The sequence below is a fragment of the Lycorma delicatula genome, chromosome 2 (genome assembly GCF_047948215.1).
Source record: "Lycorma delicatula isolate Av1 chromosome 2, ASM4794821v1, whole genome shotgun sequence".
Taxonomy (NCBI): domain Eukaryota; kingdom Metazoa; phylum Arthropoda; class Insecta; order Hemiptera; family Fulgoridae; genus Lycorma; species Lycorma delicatula.
In genome coordinates this window covers 65,543,691-65,570,274 of record NC_134456.1, presented here as the reverse complement: position 1 = coordinate 65,570,274, position 26,584 = coordinate 65,543,691, and the positions used below count along the sequence as shown (strand labels likewise).

At 32.0% G+C, this 26,584-nt stretch overlaps 1 protein-coding gene across 13 annotated transcripts in view; it reads left to right on the top strand.

Moving 5' to 3' along the window:
* LOC142318879 (serine/threonine-protein kinase MARK2-like) overlaps positions 1-26,584 on the top strand; it is a 385,326-nt gene that overhangs the window by 55,194 nt on the left and 303,548 nt on the right. Inside the window, exon 1 of one of the 13 annotated variants that reach the window (XM_075355496.1) lies at positions 17,934-18,008. The exons of 11 other annotated variants lie outside the window; for them this stretch is intronic. In XM_075355496.1, the coding sequence (XP_075211611.1) occupies positions 17,949-18,008 (60 nt within the window). In that variant the 5' untranslated portion in view covers positions 17,934-17,948. Of the gene's footprint in view, positions 1-17,933; positions 18,009-25,509; positions 25,892-26,584 lie in introns of those variants that run through there. One more of the 13 variants, XM_075355483.1, reaches the window with a different exon arrangement.

Below are 26,584 nucleotides of genomic sequence, written 5' to 3'. Positions count from 1 at the left end.
TGGGTTTTGCATTTCAAGTTAATTTTTAATTTAATTTTTTTACTGTATAAATATCGTGTCCAGCGCTGATGACGATACTTTGTTGTGCGCTTACGGGAAATAAATCTGATGTGGGCACTACATGACTTCCTTGTATGCCTATTTAATTACATATACATATTTTTTTAAAATGAAATACATAAAATCTCATTTCATTAATAACTTCTGATATTTTTTCACGTTTTCTTTTTTTTATTATTGAATTATTATTTATCTTACATTTTTTTTACAATCGTAGATTAATTTATTAATAAATAAATATATTTAAATTAAAAAATGGGGATGGGTTCTGATTCGAACCGATATGCATTCCCCTTCTAAGATCCAAATATTTCATTAATTAAAATTTCATTTGGCTATAACTCTGGAACCAATGAAGATAACTACCACTTATGATATATCGTTGAAAAGTTGTCAATGAGGGCTTATTACTGCAGTTAAGAAAGTCCAAAATCCAAATTGTTTTGGATTTTGGGTTTTTTGGACACGTTTGGTTCTGTCGATTGCAATCAAAAGGGGAGGTGCACAATTAGATGTTACAACAGTTCTAAATCCAAAATTTCAACATCCTATGGCTAATAGTTTTTGAGTTGTGAGATATAATACTTACGTATAGATGTCGCGCCTAAACCAGTCAAAATAGATTCAGGGATCAGAATGGATATTTCCGTTTAAATCTGAAAACCTAAATTTTTCGCGATCATACTTACTTTATTTCGTACCAGGAAGTAAAAATGTGTTATAATGTTTGTGGAATTGTTTCCGCATTTTGCTTTACTTAATCTGCATTCGAAAAACAGTTTCGAATCTTTGTAAAGTTCTACATATTATTGTAGTTTTTGTTTCTTTATTTTTAATTTAATTTTGTTACGCTAATCCTTAAATAATTAAGGTTAAGGAAGTATTTAAATAACGTATTAAAGTTTTATACGGAAATATTGGGTGTGCCGCACCACACCTGAAGTGCCTTTATTCCTTGTCATTTAATTATTTCTGTTACATTTTTCTACATTCTGTTTTTTTTTTTTTCAATGAAGATTGTCATCAGTAAGTAATTAATATGTCGGTCCTTAGTTGTATAATCTCGCCGACAAAGGTTTGTTTCTTTTTATAGTTTCGTTTTGTATTCCGATATTGTTTCGTTTTGTTGTTTGTGCGAGATGAGTTTGTTGATGGGTGGAATGCGTTACTTGGTTTTGCATTATTCAATTCGACCCACCCACGATTTTTATTTCCGGCTATCTTAACATTCGACCACACAGTTCTATCCGTCATTTATTCTACCTCGATTTTATTCGATATTTTGACGTTACCCTACTGTAAATCAGTATTTTTAGCTTTTATTTTTTTAGAATTTAACTTTCACTTCAAAGGTTATGATTTGTCGATCAGAATTTTCAATGAAGAAAAACTAATTTAAGAATACATTTAAAGAAAAAAAAATTGTTTAATGAGTACGGATGATGTAGCAGTGCATGTCAACGTGATTTTAAATGTCTGTTAACATTTCGTAAGTTTGATTCGATATTAGAACTTTTTAACTCCTATTAATTAATTTGCAAATTAATGGTAAATATTTCAGAAGCAGTTAATCCTTATTACTATTGTGCCCTAAGTAAGCGAGGTTAGGCAGTTGCAGTTGCAGATATAATTTGTAAACGATGAGGTTTGAATTATCAAGTTACGATTTTTGTTTGTTTGTGTACTGTGAAAGGTGTATAAATCATTGAAAAATTTATGAGAGATTCACTGCTAACTATATAGTAGCATTAGCGGTCGCAGGTGTTGGCTACTTGTCGGTCGTTGCTTATTTGATGCCGAGACTGCAGCCTTGAGTGGGTTAGATGAAGGTGATGTCATCTAGGAACTACCATTTTCAGCCTTGGTCTTCCGGCTGGCATTTATTAAACTACAATTAACATGTTGACTGTAACATACGGTACGTTCAGAGCCCCAGCGCACATCTAGTTTTTTTACTACATTATTACAGAAGCTATACGTTATAATATAAGCCTGTTCAGATAAAATAATTTGATAAATCATTATGTAAAAGTTGTTAAAAATTACTTTGTGTATAATACTCGTTAGCTTATGAACAAAAGTTTACTAATGTTTTAAACTTTTTTTTTTAAATTTAGAACACTTATTCTTTATCGGACTCCTATGAAGACATCCTGAAAGAAACATAAAACATAGTTATATTTGCAATGGAGTATATTTGAGGTACCACACACTGTTTTATGTTGCCGATATCATTTATGTGGTATTAAGCCGTACGATTTTACTAATTTTTTTTTTTGCGAAAGCCCGTTTTTAAAAGGACTTACAGAGAGTTTTTTGTGGTAGTTTTTCTGTAATGTTGATTTTTTTAAACCGGATTTGCTGAAAGAATAGTTGAAATTTCAGGGTTTTCCTGTTTCTTCCCGTATCGCACCAGCTGTGTATCACTTCCTCGTTTTCCTCAGGATTTCTTAGACGAACCTTTTTTTATTTACGATTCTGTTTTGTCGTGTAGGAGAAGGTCTAATTAATTGTTCTACGGTGATACTCAGTTTCATATATATTTTAGCAATAAAACGAGTTGTTAACTCCGCTCAGATTAACGATGTGTGGGGCGCTGGCTAGGAGAAATATATCAGATAAATATGAAAATTCGGTGTTTAATTTTGTGGTTGAGCCGAGTGCTTTGTGGAGTTTTATGGAGGAAATCTCATATTAATTAATGTAAGAATGTAAAATAAAGAATATTCTAATCAGAAAATACAAAATGAGAAAAAAATATTCATGATTTTCTTAATCCTCAATCTAGATTTTTTATGTGAATTAAGATAATGAATCCAAAAAAACTTATGGGACTCTGTTTCCAGAATAGAGAGAATGATATTAATATTATTTTAATATAAAGTTAATTTTTTCTTCATATATCTCAGTTTAAGATTCAACGTGGAGTATTTTAACTAAGAATTTAAAAAATCCTTTCTCATTTTATAACGATAAATCATTTCTTGAACATTATTGATATGCTGTATGCTATATGAAGTTTAGTACATAGTTGGTTATTTATGGCTTATTAAACCGTCTAAGGCTTTCCGTTGTTAACATTAGCAGTATTGATATATTATGTTTGTTCGATTATTGCCTAGGATTGAGTGGCTGAATTAATAATGTAAAATCTATTTAATTTGTACGAACGGAATTGGCAGTTAGATCAGTCGGCCGGGTGAGGTGCGGTAGATGGAATGATGCCGTGCTTCACTCCCATCGCTAACCAGTTGATAGATTAACGAATTGTGCTCGTCTCTCATTCTCTCACCCTCTCTTTTCTAAAAGAGAATAATTGGAATTCATTCTTATTTCCTGAACGTTTTCGCCAATTGTACTTGTTGAATAGGCTGTATGTAATGTAGAAAATAAAATAAGCTTATTTTACTTTTTTTAAATTCAATTTTATTACTATATTTCCAATTAGTATTACTATATTAACATTTTTAGTAACTTTTGAATTTTAGAAAAATATTTTTAGCTTTAGTTTAGTCCTTACGTGTAAAAAGTTCCAGAATAATTTTCATCTCCCATATGGAATATTTCTTGGCTTCTACTTTTCTGACACCTAACCGACCGTCATGAAATTGAAATCAAGAATATAGTTTTACGTTCTGATGCAGTTTCCGTTCTCCCATTATCGATAAGAACTGGCGACTATTTCAAAATTTTCAAGTAAAAGGATTTTCTCAGCAAGTAAAATTTGTAACGCCAAGAAATGTTTGTGGCTTTCAATTCTATTATTTTTATTAATTTTTTTTTTCAAGTCATATGTCTACCCTTTACAGGTGTACCGATTCTGATTTACTTTTAAGAGGAAATTCTCGAGTAGCCCCCGTAAGTACGTTTATACCAAATAACTAATGTGAAATATTTCATTAACCAAAATGTATCTGTCGAGATAATTATTACTAGTTATTAGTGTAGTGGTACATAACCTGAAATCATTCTAATATTTTCGAGCGGAAATTGGTTGGAAAGCTTAAAAAATAAAAATAAAAAGTAGGTGTTTCTACATCTGATCTCGCATTAGTATTTCTTATGTCTTTTTTTTTCGAACGGGTTTTTATTTCATAAGACCAACGTTTTGTTATAGGCTTCTATTTTAAATAACACTTTAAAAAAATTGAAATTAAATAACCGACTTATTATATGCAATAAAAAGTAAAAAATAATCTTTCAGTCCTTTAAATTAAATTTTAGTTTTTTTTAGTTGGCGCCAAATTAAGTGTTTGTAATCTATAGCTTTTTATTTGACATCCGTTTCAAAAAGTTTAATATTAAAGAGTAATTGACAAAGTACTACTTTTTAACGAATTAATTTTTACTTTCCCGGTTATAGCGATATATGCTGCTATAGCTATAGGAAAGTAGAGTGGTAAAAAAAAAAATCTAAAAATGTTGGTTTCTTTGTAAGTTGTATGTCTTAAGATATTTCTTTTTTTTAATTAAAAAAAGATTCTAATGCTCCGAAGTCAAATGTAGGTTTGTGCGTACGTTGGCCTGTATTTGGTCTCATAACTGGACCCCGTCGACCGATTTTCCTCAAACTTGGTAGACAGGTACTACCTTCAGGGGGAAAGTTGTGTTAATTTTTCTTCAAAAATTGAAAAAAGAGGTGGGGGTTTGTTTTGGCCGAAATAAAATTTCAGATCTTTAATTGGGGCTCTAGCAAAAACATTTTCGTGAAGTTGAAGTTTTTTTTTTCAAGATCACGAATTATAAAAAAAAAATTTATTTAGTATTCACTTCCTACCCTAAAAAATACAATATTTTTCTTTTAGCTTTATCTTGCTTCAGAAAAGGAGTTAATGGAAGTTTTTCATCTACATTTTCTACATCAATAGGTCGTCAATCCACTATAAACATTTTTGCCCACCCGACGTCTGTAGTAACAAAAAACATTTTTTTAATTAAAAAAAAAAAAAAAAAAAAAAATTAATTTAAATCCATCTCGCAAGTTACGCATTGCATTTAAAATGTAAAATAGCCCTTACTCTTCAGTATTTCTGGAATAAAATAGTCAAAGATTGTCACCTTCCTAGAAAATTACAACCTTTTTTATTTAGATCTATTGCCGTATCTTTATATTTTATAAAAAGTTATTTTTTATAAATTTACCTTTGAGTACATAAAAAAATAGACGACCAAGGTTTTCATTTGTGGCAGGTCAGGTGGATTGATCGTCCTATGACCGTTACACTCGCTCATGATATTTTTCCTGATGTGAGAAGTTTGCAGGTTAAGTGGATTTCCCCAATCGGTATATTACTCGCTTTTTTCTGGATATGATGCTTTTCAAGATAGTTTGGCCAGATTTAATTCGATTAATTCAGGCTTGTATCTGGAGTGTAGGGCCATTAATGATGTGCTGAATGTATCAAAGTAGATGGAGGACTTGCGATAATCAATACTGGTTTTGATGTGCAAGTTAATTGGAAAACCGAAAGGGAATGGAACGTAGTTGGTAGCTTCCTCAGATTTTTAGTCATGCGGAGGATGGCTGAGGGGATCTCATGCTGTTATAGTTGTATAGATAGAATAGCAACCCGGGTGGCTAGGGCCCCGTCTGGGTATAGTTCGTCAAGATATAGGCATTTTGGCATCGAGCCCCGGTTACCTGAGATATTCGCTGTTAACATGAGACTAGATGTGTGGAGATCTGTGATGTAGCTGCTGTGTGGTAATAAATTGGAGTTCGTATGAGGTTGTAAGTTATGGTACCTGGTCGTGGTTGGAAGAAGCCATAAGAAGGCGATAGTAAGTTGTGTAAGTACACTGATTGAATGTCTGCTGAGGCATTTGCATCGGTGGCATCCTGACAAGAGGCCAGACTGATGATTGTGATATGTTATCAGGTTTAGAAGATGACCTCCGGTAAAGTCCGTCAGGGCTAGGATGGGAAGAGGGTGCGGCGACTGGGATCGTCACAAGCCGGTTTTTTCCCCTTACAGGGTCAGGATATTAGTATTTATTTACTATCCTCTTTTTTTAAATAACTAAGACTAATCACCCGATTACAACCGTTGATGATCATAGATTTAGAAATAATATTTTTTCATAAAAATGTGAAAAAAAATAAATTTTGGTTATTGTTTTTCAGTAAAAAGGAAATATTTTTCAAAAATGAATTCAGTAACTTGACCACCAAGTCCGGAAAGTTATGCAATTCATTGCCTGCTTTTTCCAGCTGATCTTACGTCGTTCTTTAAGAAAATCTCCATAATGATTAAAATCGAACTTAATTTGCGAGTTTACATATATTTCATTAAAACTATTCATGAGAAAAAATATTGAAAGAAAGATTGAAATCTAGATTTGGCTGAAATTACACTGTATATTAATTTTTCGTTTTATTTGCCGATATTTTTATTGTACGTTTTTAACCTGTCTTATTGAGCGAAACTCTTGGCTAACAAATCAGATCAATAGATTTTTAATATAATGCATTTAAAACAGTGCGTTGCAACACGCGTTATTTCTGTTTCTATGGTTGTTATAAATCAATACCGAAGTACCTTTGTGTATATTGGCTTCCCTTACGTAATAGAATTTCAGCTGTTACGTGATATCTAATTAAGTAAAGGTTCGATTTGGTATCTCATATTCTGTTAAAGTCCAATATTTTAATCTCGTATAAAATTGTAAGCTACAGTGTAGTATGAGAATTTAATTTATCCAAAATATTCAGTGAATTTACGTATACTTTCTACTTCACAAGTGTCGCTTTTTTGTTGTATTGTCGCAATTAGCTAACGAATTAGTCCTTTAAGAGATGCACCCTTAAAAAGTACCTCTCTTTTTTTTTTGAATGGGTCGATAATATCTACTGTTGACATAAACTATTAGTTTTTTGATCGTATTGTTTTTGTGATAAAATTACTCGATCGTAATGTGAGATGCATGTCAACACTATTGCTCATCTGCTAAGCAAGTAAAACTGAAATTTTCGTAAAATTCTTATCGCATTGTTAGACATAAGTTACACATCAAGGTTTTTTACTGAAATTGTGAAGTTTAGATTCCGCGTTCAAATTCATCCATAAATTTCATCGTTCAGTTTCAAAATCATTGCGCGTTTAATTGAAATATTTTTATAAATCTACTTATAGAATACAAAGAATACACTTGACTGTGAATGAACATAAATACTAGAAATTGTATGTTTGTGTGTGTGTGTGTGTTTGCGTGCTTGTAGAATGCACTTGGGGGTAAAGGTTTAAATTGAATGATCCTTAAAGGATCGGGAAATTAAAATACATAAAGTTTTAAAAATTGTAGTGTTTGCTCTACAATACGTACTTGCATTTTATATTTTTGATTAAGAGGAACATTTAAAAAGCATCTTATTGCTTAATATGCATGTATGTGTCTATGCGGTGTGAGCTTGTGTCGAGTTGGTATTTCTGTACGTCTTGTTGAAAAACATAATTATTTATTTACAATGAGAATGGAACGTATTGGAGAAAAAACCTTGCCTTTTATCTTCCTCCGTTCTTTTGGTTTTTATCTTTCTATTTAAATCCTTAATAATAGATTTTTTGCTGGTTTTCAGGATCTTTTAGCTTCGAATAATATTTTTTCTTCTCGCAATTGTTTTCTATTACCTTCTCTTTCACTACAATATGTTGGAAATCAATAAATATGCTTTTGATTATTTTTCACATTTTTTTTCCACTACACCCCTGGGCTGGACATCCACTCAAGTATACACGGCCCAGGGATGTGTCCTTGTGACTCTAAGCGGGCCTCCCCACCCACCGGCTGTACGTCCGGCACGGTAGATCAGCCCCCCCGGTTCCGGATCTTTTCTTATTGCTGCCCGCCTCTAATCCACCGCACGTAAGGGAAGGTCCGGCTATGCCGCCCCCCCCCACACGCAGAGAACCGGGTCTCGGTCTTTACTCTTTTATGCCTGCCTCAAACCGGCGGCGCCAGCCCCAGCAAGCACTTAAGCGCCCCCAGGAACCGACACCGCCGGTTCCTGGGGCAAAAAAAAAAAATGCCTCTCCTCTTCCTCTTTAGATTTGAGGACGGTGCTCGCAAAATTGGAAAACCAATCCCAGTTGTTATTGGATTGCATTAGCCAGCTAACCAGGTTGTCAGGTGTCAGGTTATTATGCCTTATTTCATGTCTGAGACCCTCCCATCTATAGCAGTTGAATACGGTGTGTTCCGCGTCGTCTTCTTCCTGACAGTACGGACATCTTGACGTCTGCCTTTTCCCGATTCTATTAAGGTATTTCCCGAACGACCCATGTCCTGTCATCAACTGAGTGGTGTGGAAATTTAGTCCGCCTTTCTTCCTACCCAACCGCTCTTTCAGATTGGGAATTAGTCTCCTTGTCCACTCTCCTGTTTGAGCAGATGACCGTGCGGTTTGCTAGTTGCTAACGACTGTGTCTTCTACCTCGGCTCTTGGCACACCTGCCGCCCTCATGTTTCGGCCTTTTATCTGTAATTCAATGGGAGGCGTTTCAGCTAAGACACATAACGCATCGTAAGAAATTGTTCTATATCCTGAGACAACTCGGTATTAGTGCTACTCTGTGCACGCTTCTAAGTTTGCGTTTATTGCGTTGTACATTCATTGCAGTGCCCCAGACTGGTGCCGCGTATAAGATAGATGACATCATTGCCGTTGTGATCAACCTTCTGACCACCAGTTTCGGTTCACAGTGGTTATTAAACAGACCTCTTAGAGCCTTAATTGTAGGGGCCACCTTTTGACAAATCATATCTATGTGATAACCGTACTTTAGACTCTTATCTATGAATACGCCCAAATATTTGACGTTACTGACTTCACGAATAATTTCCCCCCTTTTTTCTATATTTATTCCTCTGACCCTTCTCCTACCAGAGAGCAAAATGCATTTTGACTTAGCTGGGCTACTTGGAGTTGGTTGTTATCTAACCATTCGTCTAATAGTTGTAAGGCCTGATTTGCCTTAATTTCAAGACGGTCCACTTCCCTATCCTCCACCAGTACCCCACGTCATCTGCATAGCCGACAATCCTCACTCCTTCCGGATAAGGAAGCCTGAATATTACATCATAGAAAACATTCCAGAATATGGGTCCTAGAACGGACCACTGTGGAACGCCGCCAAACATCTGAAAATTTACCGTGCCCTCAACAGTCTTGACCTCAGTATGTCTATCGTGTAAGTACTGATTAATCTGATTTACAATGTAATCACTGATGTTCATGTTTATTAGAGCATCAATAATCGCCGGCCACGGTACAGATCCAAATGCGTTTTTTACATCCAGTAACACAAGTAATGGCAGACTTCTAGATCTCCGAATACCGCTTTTGGCTGCTGTTGCGCATTCCGTAACTCTCTTAATCGCCTGTATCGTGGAACGCCCTTTCCTAAAGCCGTACTGTTTTTGGTGTAGGCAGTTCTTCTCCTCTAACTCATTCTGTAGTCTGGAAGCTATAAGTCGTTTTTTCACACGCCCGATCATAGTTGATTAAGAATAAGAACTTAAGATAATCTACTTTGTCAGCTTTTTTTTTACTATCGGTCGACGACGGTACGAATTCTGTTACTCGCTAAATCGGGAAATGGTTAAAGATGATCGATTAGCGTCTAACTATTTCGTCCTCTTTTGACTTAGCGTCGACTAATTAGCGAGTGAGAAGAGCTGCCCGAGAACTATCACAACTGTTCTCCAAACAGTAGTGACAGCTATAGTGAATTTTGTTTTATTAAAACTAATTCGTTTGTGCGCTAATCGTTTAATTTTATTAAAAAGATGGATCTTCTCATTTTTGTCTTGTAGGAGATTGCTCGTATTTAAAAAAAAAGTACTACAACTTAAATTAGAATTTTATTTTAAATGAAAAATTCAATTTAAAATAAGGAAACTAAATTTTTATTGCATTTTGTAATTTTTTCAAATTGGCTATGAGTTGCGTACACCTTTGGATTGATGTAGGGTAATGTTTTGTTCGATGAATGTGTATTCGAACAGTGGCTATAGTTGTCATCGCACACTGTCGTTTGTGAAGGACATCGACGGTAACTTGTTGAGCCGTATATGGTCGCGCTTGTGATTGTTGCTTCGACAACCGGTAGAGCTGTTTTATCCAAATCAAATTATAATGAATGATTTTCTTACTTTGTAATGTAAAAAAAGTAGTACTGTTTTAATTTTTTTTATAAAACTAACTTCTAAATTTTATAATGCTTTCTAAATTAAAAATTTGATTGCTTTAATTAAAAAGGTAAAAATTGTCAGTATTAATTGCTGTTATTGAAAATTTTGCTAGATTTGAGATTGATTTATTGAGTTGGATTTATATATATATATATATATATATATATATATATATAAAAGGATGTTAACAGGTCGTGATGAAAATAAAAATTAATGATGTAATGTGTTTTACGTCCCCGAACAGATTAAATTCATTTTGATTTTGCAAACTATACTGCTCTCTAGACACGAGACCCACTTTGAAAATGATTGAAATGGTGGTTGTAAAAGAAAGTTGTTTAGGCCGACCTTGACTAAAAGTTGACGGTTCGAACTTTTTAACGGTTTTCAGTCACCTTGTTTGCAGTTGTGATTCCTTTCTCAGAAACCATCGCAACTAGACGTTATTTTTTGTTACTTAATCAGCGCGGATAAATTCGCAAGCTCGATTACCCTCCATCTATGGTAATGTAAAGTTCAATAGTTCGGTTGATAAGTAGACTTAAGTATTTTGCTTCAAAAAGCAAAAAGATACCTGAAATCAGCAAAAAAGTTTCACTTTTTTCATGCAATCTCGTCAAGACTTGAAATCCGTAATATATTTATTTTTGAACAAGTAGAAATACGTCTGATATACAGAAATCTTCCATTCAAAATAATCGCCACACTTCATTTCAGAAGTCAAATTTTGACTGGATTTATGTCTTTAATTTTTATTGGTATTCTCATAATTAGAAGTTACGGGGAGGTGGCTTATTTGTTTTTCTTTTATCATCTGAAAAAAAATTACTGGATAACCACCGTTTACATATGGAGGCCGATGAAATAAATATTCTTATTGGGAGGACATTTCGGTTGGTAAACGATTAGCTAGAAAAAATTCTACCGACTATGATCTTAAAGGAAATTATTCTGATGGTGATATTTACAGGTTAATTAAATTAGTGAATTATAATTAAAGTAATAGCTAATAAATAAGTTGTCATTATATAACTTACCATTTTTTACGCTTGCACGGAAGTTGTTTTGTACTATAATAAAAAGTTCAGAAAGGCTTTATTTCTTGTCGATCGTTTTAATTAAATTAATGGACATTCTACGTGTTATTTTTACTACGTGAAAATTACTGACATGAATTAGATTGATTAAAATTGTTCGTAAATCTTTTTGAAAAATATAATTGTTAAATAACGGGTACTGTTTTCCTTATCTTTATGTCTGCCTTTCCAAAAGCATTATTTTTTTAATACTTTAAAAGTTCATTAATATAGAAACTCGGTCATCAACTTGCATTTACAGGAACTACTCTTTTTATGGTGTACGTTTTTTTAGTGTACTCTTTTTATGATTACTTAAAAATATGTTAAATTAAGTAAAAAGTATTAAAAAAAACACTGCATGAAAAAAATTTGGTTTGTAATGAAATATTATTGTTTTAAAAGAAGCTGTATTTGACTCCAGTAATTAATTAATAATAGAAATTTACATTTTGCCGGATAATCAGTTTTACTATTTCACGGTAGGCTTAAATTTTAGTTTATCTTTCTATTTATTAATAATTGAACCGCTGTTTAAGTAAGTAATGAATCCGCGCTATGCGAAATGTTAAGCGAATGAGAAATACTGTAAAATCTTAACGTTTTGAAAATATAAAGTCTACTTTATAGATATATATTTTTATATCGATCTTTACAAGTTAATCTGTGTTACGTTTGGTAAAATAACCGATTAAAATTAATGAGCAGAATATTTAAAAATGTCCTGTACTCGGAACAACGAAAGATGAAGCTCCACTCTGAATCACGCGGCTCATTATTTAAAGGTTATAGTATCTCGATATGCGGCTTTTTAAAGTTTTATTCAAAATCTATTTGCCTACATCACAATTTAAAACCCTAAATTCATTATTTTATAGGAAGAACTGAACGTGTTTTTTGTTATCTGTCGATGACTGCCACTTGGCAGAGAAAATTCTTCTATATCTACTTTACTTCTTGATAGGCCTGTCATTAATTCTTGATACTTTTCGGTACGCAGAGCCCATGAGCTGCTTATGGCAATCTTCTATCAGTTATTTGTTCCCTTGGGTTAATCGCTAAACGTTTTGTTGTCAGCAGATTTACAAAAGAATGTATGGAGTTATATGTTTAAACTGTTATGTTGCATAATTTAACGTATGAGACAGTGATTCCCAAACTGTGCGCCGCGGCCTCTTTACAGGGGCGCTGCGAAATATTGTAAAAGCTTCATGATTAATTGAACAAAGACATTTAAAATTATGAATTTAATGCTAATAAAGTAAAAAAAAAATAATGAAGATACACGAGTTTTATTTATTTTTATCTCTTACGAGTAGTCATGCTTTTACTTAGGGTAGAGCGCCATGAGAAAATTTTAATTGAAAAAGGGCGCCACGACTCTGTAAATATCTGGGTAAATTCTTTTGTTCTTATCCTACTGTTGAGAAACCTAAAGAATTTTTTTTTATCGTTATAGTAAGTTTGAAATGCACTGTATCATACGTGTGTTTATTAAGAGTTTATAATATATCAGTATACTAATCTTTAGTTTTTAACACTTTCAATTAAAATTGCCTTTTCCCCTTTGATAATATAAAATTTACGTTAATAATCCATACAAAGTATGACATCCAAAGGAACATGTGTTTGTACAACATTACTGTTAACTTACTTAACTTGTTTTGCGGCGGTGGGTTGAATGGCAGTGGGTAGATAATAAACTGTACGTTCGAACTTATTTAATTCCAAATATGTATTTTATTCCTTACGGTTGAGCATAAAATATATACCTACGTACTTGAAGTATAATTTTGTTCTTACAAAAAGATTACTAACACGTAAGTGAAGCACATATTGTTGGTGCTATTGTTTAAAATTAGCTTTAAATAATGTTCTTAAATGTAAAAGAATTACCGTAATTTATTTTAATTGGGTGATGTTTTTAATCGATTTTTAAACCTTAAATATAAATTTACTGTTTGTATGAATACAACCTTTTATTTGTTTATTTAAATTTATAAAAAAAAAATTTACACATCCGACTTTCATAGAAACTCCTTCCCTCTCTCATTATTACAAATCCAGTTGTATTACTTGACGAATGATTTTCATTTCTTTTTCGCCTCATTACCCAATTTCGTAATATTATCCCTGTAGAATAAAATAACTTTCAGTTTTAATTTCGAATTATACTTTATTATTACATATTGTCACTAATAACTTCCCCGTTAGAACTTACGTATACTAGAAATAGGCCGAGTAGTTGAAAAGTATAAAAAATGAAGTAATTAAAAAGCATGTATTTTTAAGCGTTCACTTTAGCTTTTAATTATTATTTCTCTTTTGAGTTTTTTATGTAAAATTAAATTCTTAAAAATTACACTGGTTTGCTCCAAATAATATGATAATATGTCTTTCTGAATAATCCGTTTTTAAATTGATTTTTTCTGAAACACAAACGCGGAGCACCAATTTTTCAACTGAATCAACATATTGATTTCACTCGAAATTACGTCCATTTGTGCTGTAACTGTATTGTGATCGTCACAAGATTTTTAAATGCGTTTCACAGGATATATTGTTGTCCTTGTGTTCATGTGTTCAATTATACCTCAACGTTTTTTTTTTTTTTTTGTTTTTTTTTTTAATTTAGATTTTCCTCATTGTAATTTAATTCTTTTATTTTTCCTAATGAAAGCTTGAAAGGTCGTCATATTTATTTTTGCGTAGTTCGTATGATTCATAAGTGTACTGCCTTGTTGAAAAATAAAAAAAGAGTTTTGACTAATATCAGCTGTTTAAAAAATCGTGCTGATGAGGTTTCATTGATGTTAATGAACGAACATATTTAACAGTAATTAATGATTGTCTCAGCAATCAAGCTTGATTAATTACAACATTGAACAAACTTTCCTTGTTCGTGTGTATATTCCTTACTCTGCCAAATATATTAAAACTTTGCGTTCTTGTTATTCCTTTTAGAAAATAACGAAATAAAATGGTCGCAGTAAAATAGCTGACGGGTTTTTTAAAACTTGTCTTTAGTCGGTTACATTTTTAACTTGTATAAAAGTACATTACATAATAGTATAAAAATTTATTTTATATTTTCTTAAAAATTGGTTGTTTTTATAAAAAACCAAGGAAGGTTTCGGTTCTTATGAAGCTGCCCTTTAAAGATTTAGGTTTACTTTTAGGAAGGTAGTGTAAAATTTAAATAACCCAGTGTAATTATTTTTTTCGTTCATTTCATCTTTTATCGTTATAAAATTCCGGAAGTTTTTTGCTGAAATTTTACATCCGCGTTTAAATATCCAAATGTCAGTATTTGATAAAATCTTACTTATAGTCAGTAGTTTCCATTTTATTATCGAAATCTTAATTTGTTGAGATTATTAATAAATTAGATATAGTTTTTTGTGCCAGTATTGTTCTACCGATTTCCTCAGAATCCTATCAGACCTTCTTCGGTATTATATGTATATTATTTATTTCTTAAAATGGTTTCAAGCAGCTAAAACCCTATTAATCCGTCAGCATCAACTTTGCACGATCTCTTGCTTCCATAGTAGAAGAAAGTACGATAAAGAACAGGTTTCGCTCTCCTATCTATATTAACTTATCTGTTTCATATTTTGAATGCAACAAGGAAATGCCGCATTAATCGTACTGTAATTAATTAATAGCACACATTAACTATGAACTCCGCCATGCCAATATATGGTGTACGTATTATCATTGCGTTCTAATTGTGGTTATAAAATAATATAAATTGTTAAATAGAATCGGTTAAGCTACCACCCGCATACCTAGCTAATTTGGGCGGTCTTGTTGTACCCACTGATTTGTGATTCAATGGTTTCGATCGTTCTTGGACCAATAGGACTGCGTTGATGGCTCATTTGTCATCTATTCATTAATACGAATCTAGTATCAGTTAGAAATTCGACACCAAGTAATCTATCTAACCTCTATCCTTCTGCACACTTCAAAAAGTTTCGCTTTGGAAAATAATATATGATTTTTATGGCAAACATTTAGTTTCATTTCATAGCTTAATTTTGTTGTGAGTGGATTTAAAGCATCGGAAGTCAAATTCTGTCCGTTACAAGTGTAATTGTAGTTTTAAGCGTTAACAAGTAATTGTATAAATTTGCTGACAGCCTTCAATGTTTTCGTTTCGCCCACTATTGCACCTTTATACAACTAGGACCCGATTTGTTGTGTTGAATTGTCTATAAGGTAGCAGCCGATTTTTTATACGCGTATATTGTTTCTGGAATGTAGGCTCTATTGGTATAAACTTCTTGTTGAATTACGAACAATATTTTCTAAAATTTTGAAAACATTTTGAAAAACTAAATTTATAAAACATGGAAAGTTGAAATTTGGTTTTTGCAGCCTAATGAATCTGTAAGCAAAATTGCTCGGTGCTGCAATGTAACTCTGTAGTTAGTAGTTCCGGAATGTCGTGGTTTGAACAATCTACACACTTCAGATCGGTTGTATCCTTCGATCTATTCTGTGATTCCGAAAGACTAAAGCGATTCTTGAAGAGATTACTTTTTGTGAACTGTCAACTGGAAGTATCTTTGAACTCGTTTGTGTAAAACTCTGTAAAGTAAAACTGTAAAAATGAGAAAGAACTGAAAGGTAGTTTTAGAAAAATAATCTCGACGTGTGTGTGTTATTACTGCGAATGCGTTAGTAATTTAAAGGTGAAGCTATTAAAACATACACCTTTTAGCCACTTTTATTCTAGGTCAGTTGTTAATTTGTGAAACTCGAATTATTATTTTTTTCTTTTTAGCTGTCGTAGTCGGCTAGTTTTACTAGTAGATAATTTCTTAGAATATTATATTCTGGTAATTAGTTTTTTCCTTTTGTGATACGATTATTTGTTTTTATGTGTTTTATTTAACTATAAAAAAATATACTTTATTGTAAATCTTAAACCGCATTATAAAACGTAATTACTAATGCCATAAAAAAAGAACTGTTCTCTTATTTACCGCTGTAAACTTAATTTCTAGCTTATAAAATTGTGTTTACATTACTAATCGGTGTTGCATGGTTCACCTCTCAAATTATAAAAAAAAAATTGATATCAGTGAACATCATTTTTCGGTGATCGTAAACGCTTTTATTGTGTTGATTTATACGTGCCTTAATTTGTTTTGTACAACTTTTATTTAAGTGCCAGTCTCCCTTTGTCTTGAACATTCTATAACTTCTGTCCTTTCTAGTCTACTCATTTTTTTCCGGTCTTCATCTTTAAACCGATAGGATTTTAGAAAATATTTGTCGTAATTTAATAGGAAAGTTATAGCAATAGAGCTTACATTTTAGAAAAAATATACGCATATAAAAAATCGGCTACTATCTAACAGGCAGTTCTAAGTGGATTGTTAGTTATATAAAGGGTGCAGTAGTGGACGAATAGAAATCATTGAAGCACGGCAGCACACTTACACAGTTACTTTTGAACTTTAAAACTACTACAGCTACGCTTGTAGCGGACAGAATTAAATTTTCGAAGCTTTAAATCCTCTTACAACAAAATAAAGCGATGAAATCCAACCAAATGTTTGTCAAAAAAAAAATTATATATTTGCCAAAGCGAAACTTTTTGAAGTGTGTGCTAAAGGAATATCTCTCACCGATGATATTTTTTTCCGGGATTTGCTGTTAAGTATTCATGTCGAATAGTTTGTTTTGGTATATATGTTAATATTTTTCTCCTCTTTCATTCTTTGATTTCTTTGTTCTTGACTCTATTCATTTTCGGATTAAAAAATTCCAGTTAATTTATTAATGTTTATTGAAACCCGATTGACGTTATCTTCGGACCAATTAATATACAAACTGAAAGTACAAAAACAATCTATTTATCACGGTGACCTCATTGCTCTCTTTTTAATGATAGCTTTACTGATATAATCATATTTAATGACATTTATTTTCCTTATGGCACTCTGACTGATATTTCCATGTCGGGTTTGGAACTGGAATTTTTTTAACCGATTACTTTTCACACAAGAATACAGAGGCTTTCGCGTCTCTGTGTTCAGTTATGATTAACATGGCGTAATTTCTTAATTATTGAGTATAAAGATAGCGGATTATTGATTTATATGTTATTTTTAATTAAGTACGTATTGCTTATGTATTATTTATTTAGATTTCATCAATATTTCATCAGATTCTTCTAGTATGTATGTCCTTGTTCATATCGGCGATTAATTAAATTTGTTATTTTCTGACGTAACAAACGAACGAGATATATGCATTAATGTTTTCCCTGGAAAGTGACAAATAGTCACGTGGTACTGTAATCGAAGTATCGTTATTTTTGATTTTAGAATGCGTTTATGTGTATGATAAAGAAGGGAAATAATGGTTGTGTACCGAGATGCAAGGGTCATTTGCTTGTTGGTAAATGATATTAATTAGATTAATGATATTTTGTTACACTTCATATCTGACATAGAAGTAGGGATAATCATTCAGTTCATGGAGTTGTCTAGTACATTTGTTGTTTAATGTATATATTTTATTAAATGCGGTACACAAGAGTAGTATTAAACAAATAAGTGAGAAATTTATTTTTGTTAACTGGAGCTTGACTTACATGATAAAATGCAATTCGGTGAAGATATCGACTATTACATGATGACAGGAGTATATCATTTATACGTCGTAAGTTTTATAATTAGTAATATTTTAAATTTTATAACCATTTGGAGTCTGAAATATTATTTTTATTACATTTAACCATTACTTTCTACACAAAACGTTTAAAATAGGAAAGAGTTGTGTAAATCAAGGATACGCTGTTAGAAGTTTTGTGCACCTGTTTACTGGAATCAATTATCTAAACAAATCGAAGAGTTCTCGTGGTTATAATAGGCCGATATGTTTGGGTTAATGAGTTTTTTTTTAAATTGTAAATTACGTGAAAAATACAGTAATTAAAGTATTGTTTAATGTGTATTAATTTGATGCACCGAGATTGATTTTCATCACATTAACACGTTTTATAATCGCTTTAATTATTGTTTTAATTTTGTCTATTTGTTCATTTTAAAAATAACTGTTGACTTTACGTTAGTGTAGGATCCTTTTAATGTGGCTTTATTGAAGAAAGTTATAAAAAAATTATCTTTGACGAAAAGGATTGTAGATAAATAATATTAGATAGTTTATCTCAAAATTTCATACTTTTTCATTGTTATATTAATAAAAAAAGACACGTACGTTTATCATCCGTAAATGATGCCCTTGTGTTTGAAACTTGTAATAATTATTAATTCAAGGCTGTTATATTATGGCTTGAATTTTATTGCTGTTAAATAGCGCTATTTATTTATACGTGTCGTGGAGCTCCATTGCATCATAATTTAAATGTAAAATTTTGATAAAAAGTTATTTAACTTTGTAAATTTTTACTCCATTTTCGCCTATACGGTATTTATTCCGTCAGCAAAAGTTATTCTAGACGACTAATGTAGTAAATAGGCTGATGTCTGATTCCGTTAGGTTTCCATTTATTTCATTCCGTAAATTTAATGGTTGTATTTATTTTTTTTAACCTGTGTGTTAGTAAGAGGAGGTTACACAAGTTTGTGATAGATGAAGTAAGGAAAGTTTAACTAGCAGCCTATCAAACAAACAAGCAATAAACAAAACAGATATTTTTATCTACGAGATAAAATTAAACGTCGATTTTTAAAAAGTCTAACTTTCATTTGAATCTTTTTTACGTTTTAACTATTCCACGAAGATGTGGCAAGAAATAGGAACATCCGAGCCCTTGTTTCATTGTAGTTAGTTTACGATAGAAAAAAAATACTTTAACGTAACGTTTACGATTAATTTTTCCCCTTAAGCTGGTCGAATCTAACTTAGTAATATTTGCCTACATTTATGGTGGCAAACGTTTTTTTTCTATATTATATTTTAGGATTATCTTTTATTCGAAAAAATAAAACTTCGTATTGACCGTAGGGTGTGAACACGGCTTAAAATATGTTATCAATGGATTTGATAGCTTTATATAATAAGCCTCGAATTTTACTTAAAACTACGATGCCATTTTTTTATACATTATTTTAGCAGCTTGGTTTCGTTTATCGATATTCTGTTGATAAGATACATAACGAATTTCTTGGTGTGTAGTAATAATTACTTCAGGCATTGTTTACAGCGAAACAACGTAACGCTTTTTTCGGACATCCCTTTAGCCTTGCGTAATGCCTGACGCATATCATCAGTTAGTTGATTGTAAAAATTTATTAATTTACAGATATACAGTACTTAGGAGAAGCTACAAAAAAGTATTTTTAACCGGGATTTCTAGAAAATAATTAAAATATATATGTATATACAAATAACTGTTCTAGGCTGTCTTCTGTAACTTTCTAGGCTGTCTTGATAGAAAGCGTAAATAAGTTTAAATATTTTTATTCATTTAAATATCCAATCTGGGCTGCCTGCAATTTAGTGCACATCTCTATTATAGATCGGTGGGATAAAATTTATCTCGTGGAAGATAACGACACATAAACCTTAAACCAAAGAATATTCCCGCCCATGAACAGGATTTTAAGGGCGAAGGTAACATTAATATTCTTATGACTGAAAACATTTTTAACAGATTTAATCTTCAATTAGTTACTTAATATCGGCTCCGTCTCGTCGGTGAAAAATGAAGTTTAGTAAAGAAATTGGTAAAAAATGCATTGAACGGGTTTTGGAGCGTACTCTTATTTCTCAATAATCGTCTACTATCGATGTTCTTTATTTGTGTTTAATAAGATATTCCATGTAATTTAACGGTATTTGAATAATTAACCGTTCAGAAAATGTTATAATACAGATGACTGTATATTTTGATACAATTGCATATCTTGTCATTTATTAATTGCTTTTTATTATTTCCGATTTATATTAGTAATACCATTTTCCATTATATATTATCGGGGTTTTCCTACATCTGGGATGTGTTGTATAATTTTTTTTTATATTGCATTAAGTAGAATTAAGAAGCACAGATTTTACCTTGTTAGAACTTCAGCCGCAGTTTGACCTTTTTGTTCAGAGTCCTTGGGCAGTCCTGTATTTGGGAGCGTTTGGAAGTATATCCCACGTTCCTTTAAAAATCTTCCGGCCAGATTTCTGGGTAGTAATGTACTTCAATTTCATTCATTGATTTTTATTATATAAATCTTTGATAATTTTCCAACAAATTAAATTTCAGTGCAAAAACTCGGTTGTAAACTGTGTTTAACATTTTTAGTTTAAACTTCTGATTTTAATAGCTAAGTGTATTTTGGGTTCGTATTAATAGTGCGGTTTCCGTTTTAACGATTAGTGTTAGGTGTTGCAATTCTTGCGTGGAATTATTTGTTATTGACGTATAAAAATTAACCTTTTAAGAATTTATATGTGTAAGTGGAAGCGTGTACGTACCGTTTCGTAAATGTACTGTGCTATTATTCGACTGTATTAATTTTTTTATTACTTAAAGCCCAGCATTAGTTTGATTAATTGCCTCTGAATTGTGCTCCCAGTAATTGCTCGTATGTCGGGTGTGATCTCTTTCTACACAGTTGTTATTTTATGAAGGCCATTGCAGCTGTTATTTCTTATTACACGGCATTCATTGTTACATTAATTGCTAATATTAGTCGTATACTGGATAAGAATATAATAGATTCTTATTATTAGATTCTTTGTAATGTAGGTTTGTTATGAAACCAGCTATATTTAATTGGCATTTAAGAAAGTTAGTAATAAGAATTATTAAAACTAAGAAAAAAGATTTATCTGCGACTGTTATCTTATTTTTGGGGGACGCAAATTCAATAGTAACGTATTTCGTAGCATTACCTCTGTACTTCAATATAAAGTAACCCCCCCCCCCCTTCCCTTTCTGTACTTTAAATGGTAATAATATGCATTATTTCTGTCTGTGGTTTTAAAATTAATTTTTATCTTGAAAGTTAAAAAGTAAAGTTCATGAACATCGAATGAATTTTTATGTTTTTTCTCCATATTTATTATTCGTTAGAAACTGATGAATCTAAATATAATACAGTACAATATTCTGTTGCATAAAATAAAAGGCTCTTATCTCTGTTATTTTGTTTGTTAAAAGATATACTCTTTATCATTTTATATACTCAGTAGTTATAAAAACTTTTTTCTTAGTTATTGAAGTTATAAAACCAGTGAAATTTATCAGTGTTTTTCGTTTACATATTAACATGGCCGTATTTGATTATGCATTTCATTTAATGCTCGATGAATCTCTTCTAAAATAATACTATTCAAAAATCAGTTAAAAGTTTCCAAAGCGTCTTTTAATGCGCTTTTTTCTTTACTTAGATCTTCTACTATATATTTCCACAGTATAATTATTTTTGTGATCTCACATCATATAAACTTATTACAGGAAAAACTTAAATCAGTATATGATTATAATGGTGTCTGTTAAAGTTGATTTTTTATTTACGCCCAAATTTTATCCTTGCTGACATTTTTAACTACCTATATTCGATTTTTGCGCACGTTCGATTCAGCGGATTGTATATTTTTTACGGTTGCTGTTATCCTCTCCACTGGATGTCGTATTTCATGGAGATAGTAGGTTAGGTTTTTATTTCTTTTATTCTGATTTAAAAAAAAAACCAAACCTCATTAATACTTCATTACACGATATTATTATTCTCTGAAGGACGAGGTCTACGCTTCGAAGATTCGTCCAGTAGAGGACCGTTTTTTTATGGGATTTAGGAGAGTTGACTTCACCCGATAAGTATTTCTGAAATACTTACTGTGCAGTCACCGGAAAGGAAAAAAGGATTCTGAGATGATTTACAAGCAGTCCCGTCCCTTCTACATCGCCATCAAAAATGTACGGGCTCTACGATCCTGTTATTCTTCATGGACCTAGCAGTCTTATGCTCCACTCACAGAACCAGAATTCATTATTAAAAACAAATAAACACTGCAACTAAAATTGTTTTTCTTCCAAAATTAAAAGCCGCCCATAAAAAGATAAAGCGTTTCTAACGAAACGACTCTCATCTATGCAGTTGTGTGGGGTGGAAGTACACAACTGAGCTTTAAACCGTATTAGAAAAGTATGATCTTCCATGATATGCAGAGTGAAATTTTATATTTATAAAATATTCATTTTAAATTCTAAAATTATTTTATAAATAAGCTCTATTTATTTATTTATCAGGATTGCGTAATGTCTTCTGCATGATTTAGATTGTTTACATCATTTTTCTACTTGAGTTACCTAAAAAAAAGTTCAATTTTCAGATTATATTTTCTCTTAGCACAATTATATTTTAAACGCAGTTTACCATACTACTGTAATAAATGACACAAAAAAATCTGTTTAAAAGTAAATTACTTTTAAACTGCGTAAGTATGTGGAGCTGAATGCTATTACATATGAAGATAGTATTTTTCTGATTAACATTGTTGTAAGCAATCGTAAAACTGTAATTTTTCTTTATCTCTCCTTTGCAGAAAAATGTTAAAACATTTTTTGTTTGAATTAATCTTTGTGGATGTCGATTGAAAAATCAAATTCTGTATGCTTTATTTTTTCTTCTGCTTCAATCATTACATTATATTCTTTCTATTTGTACATTCATATATCAGTTGATTATATATGTATTTAAAAATAGAAAACTTGATCGATACTTGTAATAAAGCGCTATTCATTTTATTGATAATGGGTTTTTTGCGTATTAATTTTAAATTTTACATTGTATTATGGAAGCGATGAATTTGATTTAAAGAAGTACGGTGAGTTTATATGTGCTGGTGACAGTTTTGAGAAAATTTGCTGGTTTTACATTATTTTTAATAACCAGTAATGACTGTAATTCGCTTTATTGTGGAAATAACTGTTCTCAGTTCTGCATCTAGGTTATTAAATTTAAGTTCATACGTATTAAATAATATTTTTTTAGCGATTGTTTCAGTTAATAACGTGACTTATTGATTAGCTAATATTAAATAAGAAACATGTATTTAATCTTAAATTTTCAATTTGTATGCAAAATCTTCTCGATCGGCATATAAATTGCGTACCTGTATGTTCGAGAATGTTATCAGTATGCAGCTCGCATTTGTTTGCTTCCCTTATTCTAGTCTATTGGATACTTACTTTATTTTATTTTTTTTTTTTTTTGCAGTATGTATTTGTTTTTGTGCATTGGCACGTATGATCTGCCTTACCTGCTTGCGAAATTAAGTATTTATATCTTAGGCGCTTGAGTTCATCGATAGCATTTGACTCCTGCCTGGCTATTGTCCTTACCAATGTGTCTAGGAATGTCAAGGAAACCCGGTTTGCTTCAAGGTCGTTATTGCATTGTATCGACTAGTTTACGCCCAGTATTCGGTACTAGAGCAGGAAGAGGTGACGGCTGTTAGCTATTTCCCTGCACAACGATCATAGAAGCATTTGAAATATTACTAGTTTTGCCGTTGAAAAATATTTCTAAAATTGTTATTTTTAATTTTTTTTCTAAAATTTGATTAGCCGTTCGAAAATAAAACAGCATGTATGTATTCAAACCGTTCAATTAAAGATTACCTCCATAAAAATTAAAGGTTACTGGAAAGTCGAAATCGAAAAATTTATGCCGGCTGGTTTTAAGTTTCATAGTCGCGGTATTGTAAATATTTTCTGATTTTGGTTTCGTAATAAATGCATTAACGAGTAAATAGTACGTTCTTAAAAAATTAATCACATTGAATTTTTTTTTTTTAATTTCGTTAATTTTTAAAATCACGACTTCCTCAATATATTAGATCATTTTGAACAAATTTGTCGTTACATGTTGCATTTCAATAATTTATATTCTCAATTATTTTATTAACAAAATTGTTGAGTTCAATATTTTTATGATTTCTACTGTAAAAGTGACGAAAGAACTGTTCACCGGCATAACTTTTCAGGATTGTATCGTGTCATTATTTCTAGTTTTAAACTTGTAGCGGGTTATGGAGAGGATATGGAAGCAGTTAGGATAACTGCAAGTCGCCTAGATAGATGAATAATTTATGGGTGTTTCTGAAAATAAAAAATTAAGAAACTTTTTATTATCGAGAAATGTGAATGTATGTAAATTATATGCGAGTTACATTTATTCAGAAGCGGTATTAATTGATGAAACACCGAAATTGTAAATAACTTTGATGAACGGTGAAATATTGAAATATGACAATGAATATTACAAAATGTTTATTCCCTCGTAAAAGATTTTATAGCAGAATTTAATATGTATTTTACCGGGTAATGATTATTTTAATTTTTTGTTATCCAGTATATTATTAAAATTTTCTGTAAAAATATAGTTTTATTTGAGGATAGAATTTAGTTAATATAAACGTTTTTATTGAATATAAAGCGACTTTTTAATGAGCGCTACGTTATATAATACATTATTTTTATGTTTTTTTTTATCAAGATTGAATTAACGTAATCCGTAAGTATTGACCGCGATGAACATAATTATATTCCTCTGTCATTGTTATTATTATAGCGCTTTCCTTAATTGGACTGTCTGGACTTGGTAAGGACTTACTGATGATTCGTTTTATTTTGCTATTAATTTTATCTCTTTTAAATTACTTAAGTGACAGTTGTTTATTATATCGCTTGTTACTCTGTTCAGAAATCGTCATTTTTGTAGGAACTAACAATGATAATTCTTTAAATGCTTTTCATAATCAAAGCGGGATTGTGAAGCGTACGTGCACTGGTCGTTTCGAATTTTATTTAAATTATTATCGCTGTAAAATGTAAGCTGTGTAAAGTGATATTTTCTTAGCCTTGTGCGCAACGGAATTCCTGTCAAATCAGTAATTTTTTTATGAATGAATGAAAATCGGAATTCACTTATTTTTATCCTTCGATTTACGTGTTGTAACGATGTCCTTTTTGGTGTCGTAATATGTAATTTGTTTAATGGGTTTATGTTATTTATCGGTTATAGTTTGAGGTTTTAATATTTCGTAGTAACTATAATACACGTAGTCTACAACGGTGAAGTAAGTAGGCGTGCGGTGCGGCTCGGCGCGTTGCTGCGGATAGACAGGTGGGATCCCCTCCCTTCTTTATCACGGTAGGCAGTGTAGAGCGTAGCTAGGAGCGGTGCGGTTTCGACCAGTCAGTCTGCTTACGACCGGTCGCGTGGCGTATCGATTCTCCGGCGACTGCTCCGGCGGAGCGCGCGTGTGTTTGTGCGAGGGCATGTCCAGGGGCTTTTGGGCTCGTGATGCCCCTGGTCGCCACTCTCAAGAATCAGATGCTACGGCTGTTACGGCGGAGCAAAAGCACCCGCGGCCCTTCCGCCATGGTCATCCCTAACAAACGTTATTCCGTACTGGTACCGGAGTCTCCGAGCGTTATCGTCGAACCTTTCCCGATGACGTTGGGCACCGTCGTCGCCGCAGCTTCTCCTGCACCTGTCGCTCCAACCGCCTCTAGAACTAGGGAAACCGCACGACATCGATCTCATTCCCAGGCTCGCAAACATAACCGCCAGGTAATTACGTTTCGTCAGGTGTTTGTGCCGCTTATAATCTTAAGAACGCCAAAACTCGCCTTGCATCATTATTTATATTTTGTGTTATGTCGTTTGTGTTAGCGGTGTCTACATCGTTGCTAATGATTCGCATTACCGTTCGGCTGCCGTTAACGGTACACGTGTCTTGAAAAGCGAGTTGAAGTTTTAAGAAAGTTAACAGTTAAAGGAGGAAATCTTTAGATAGGCCACAAATCCAGTTAGTTATTGTGTTCACGGCCGCCTATGTATCCTTTTTCATCCGATCGGTTTAGTGATAAATTATTGAAAGTGCTATATTAAAATCTTATTAACATTAAATTATCATCGATAATCCCGTTGTATTGTGTTACATTTATGTTTTTATATATCGAACGTATATTATATACTACGAATAATCGTTTGAAGTATTTTTATTTTTACAGCTAAGTATCTGCGTTAAACTTTAAATCTTACGCCGGCACAAGTAGTATGCTACATAAACAGAGAAAGAGAGAGCGTTGTATTTGTGGAGCATATGACAGACGGGTAGAAAGTGACTCGTAATAAGTAATACCTTTGTCGTTGGAATGCAGTTAAAGTTCTGGGTTTTACTTGTTTATTCAGCCATTCAACTTATTTTACCTCGAGTCTTAATTAAAGAAAGGTTTAGGTAGGTAAAGTACTAAACTCTAA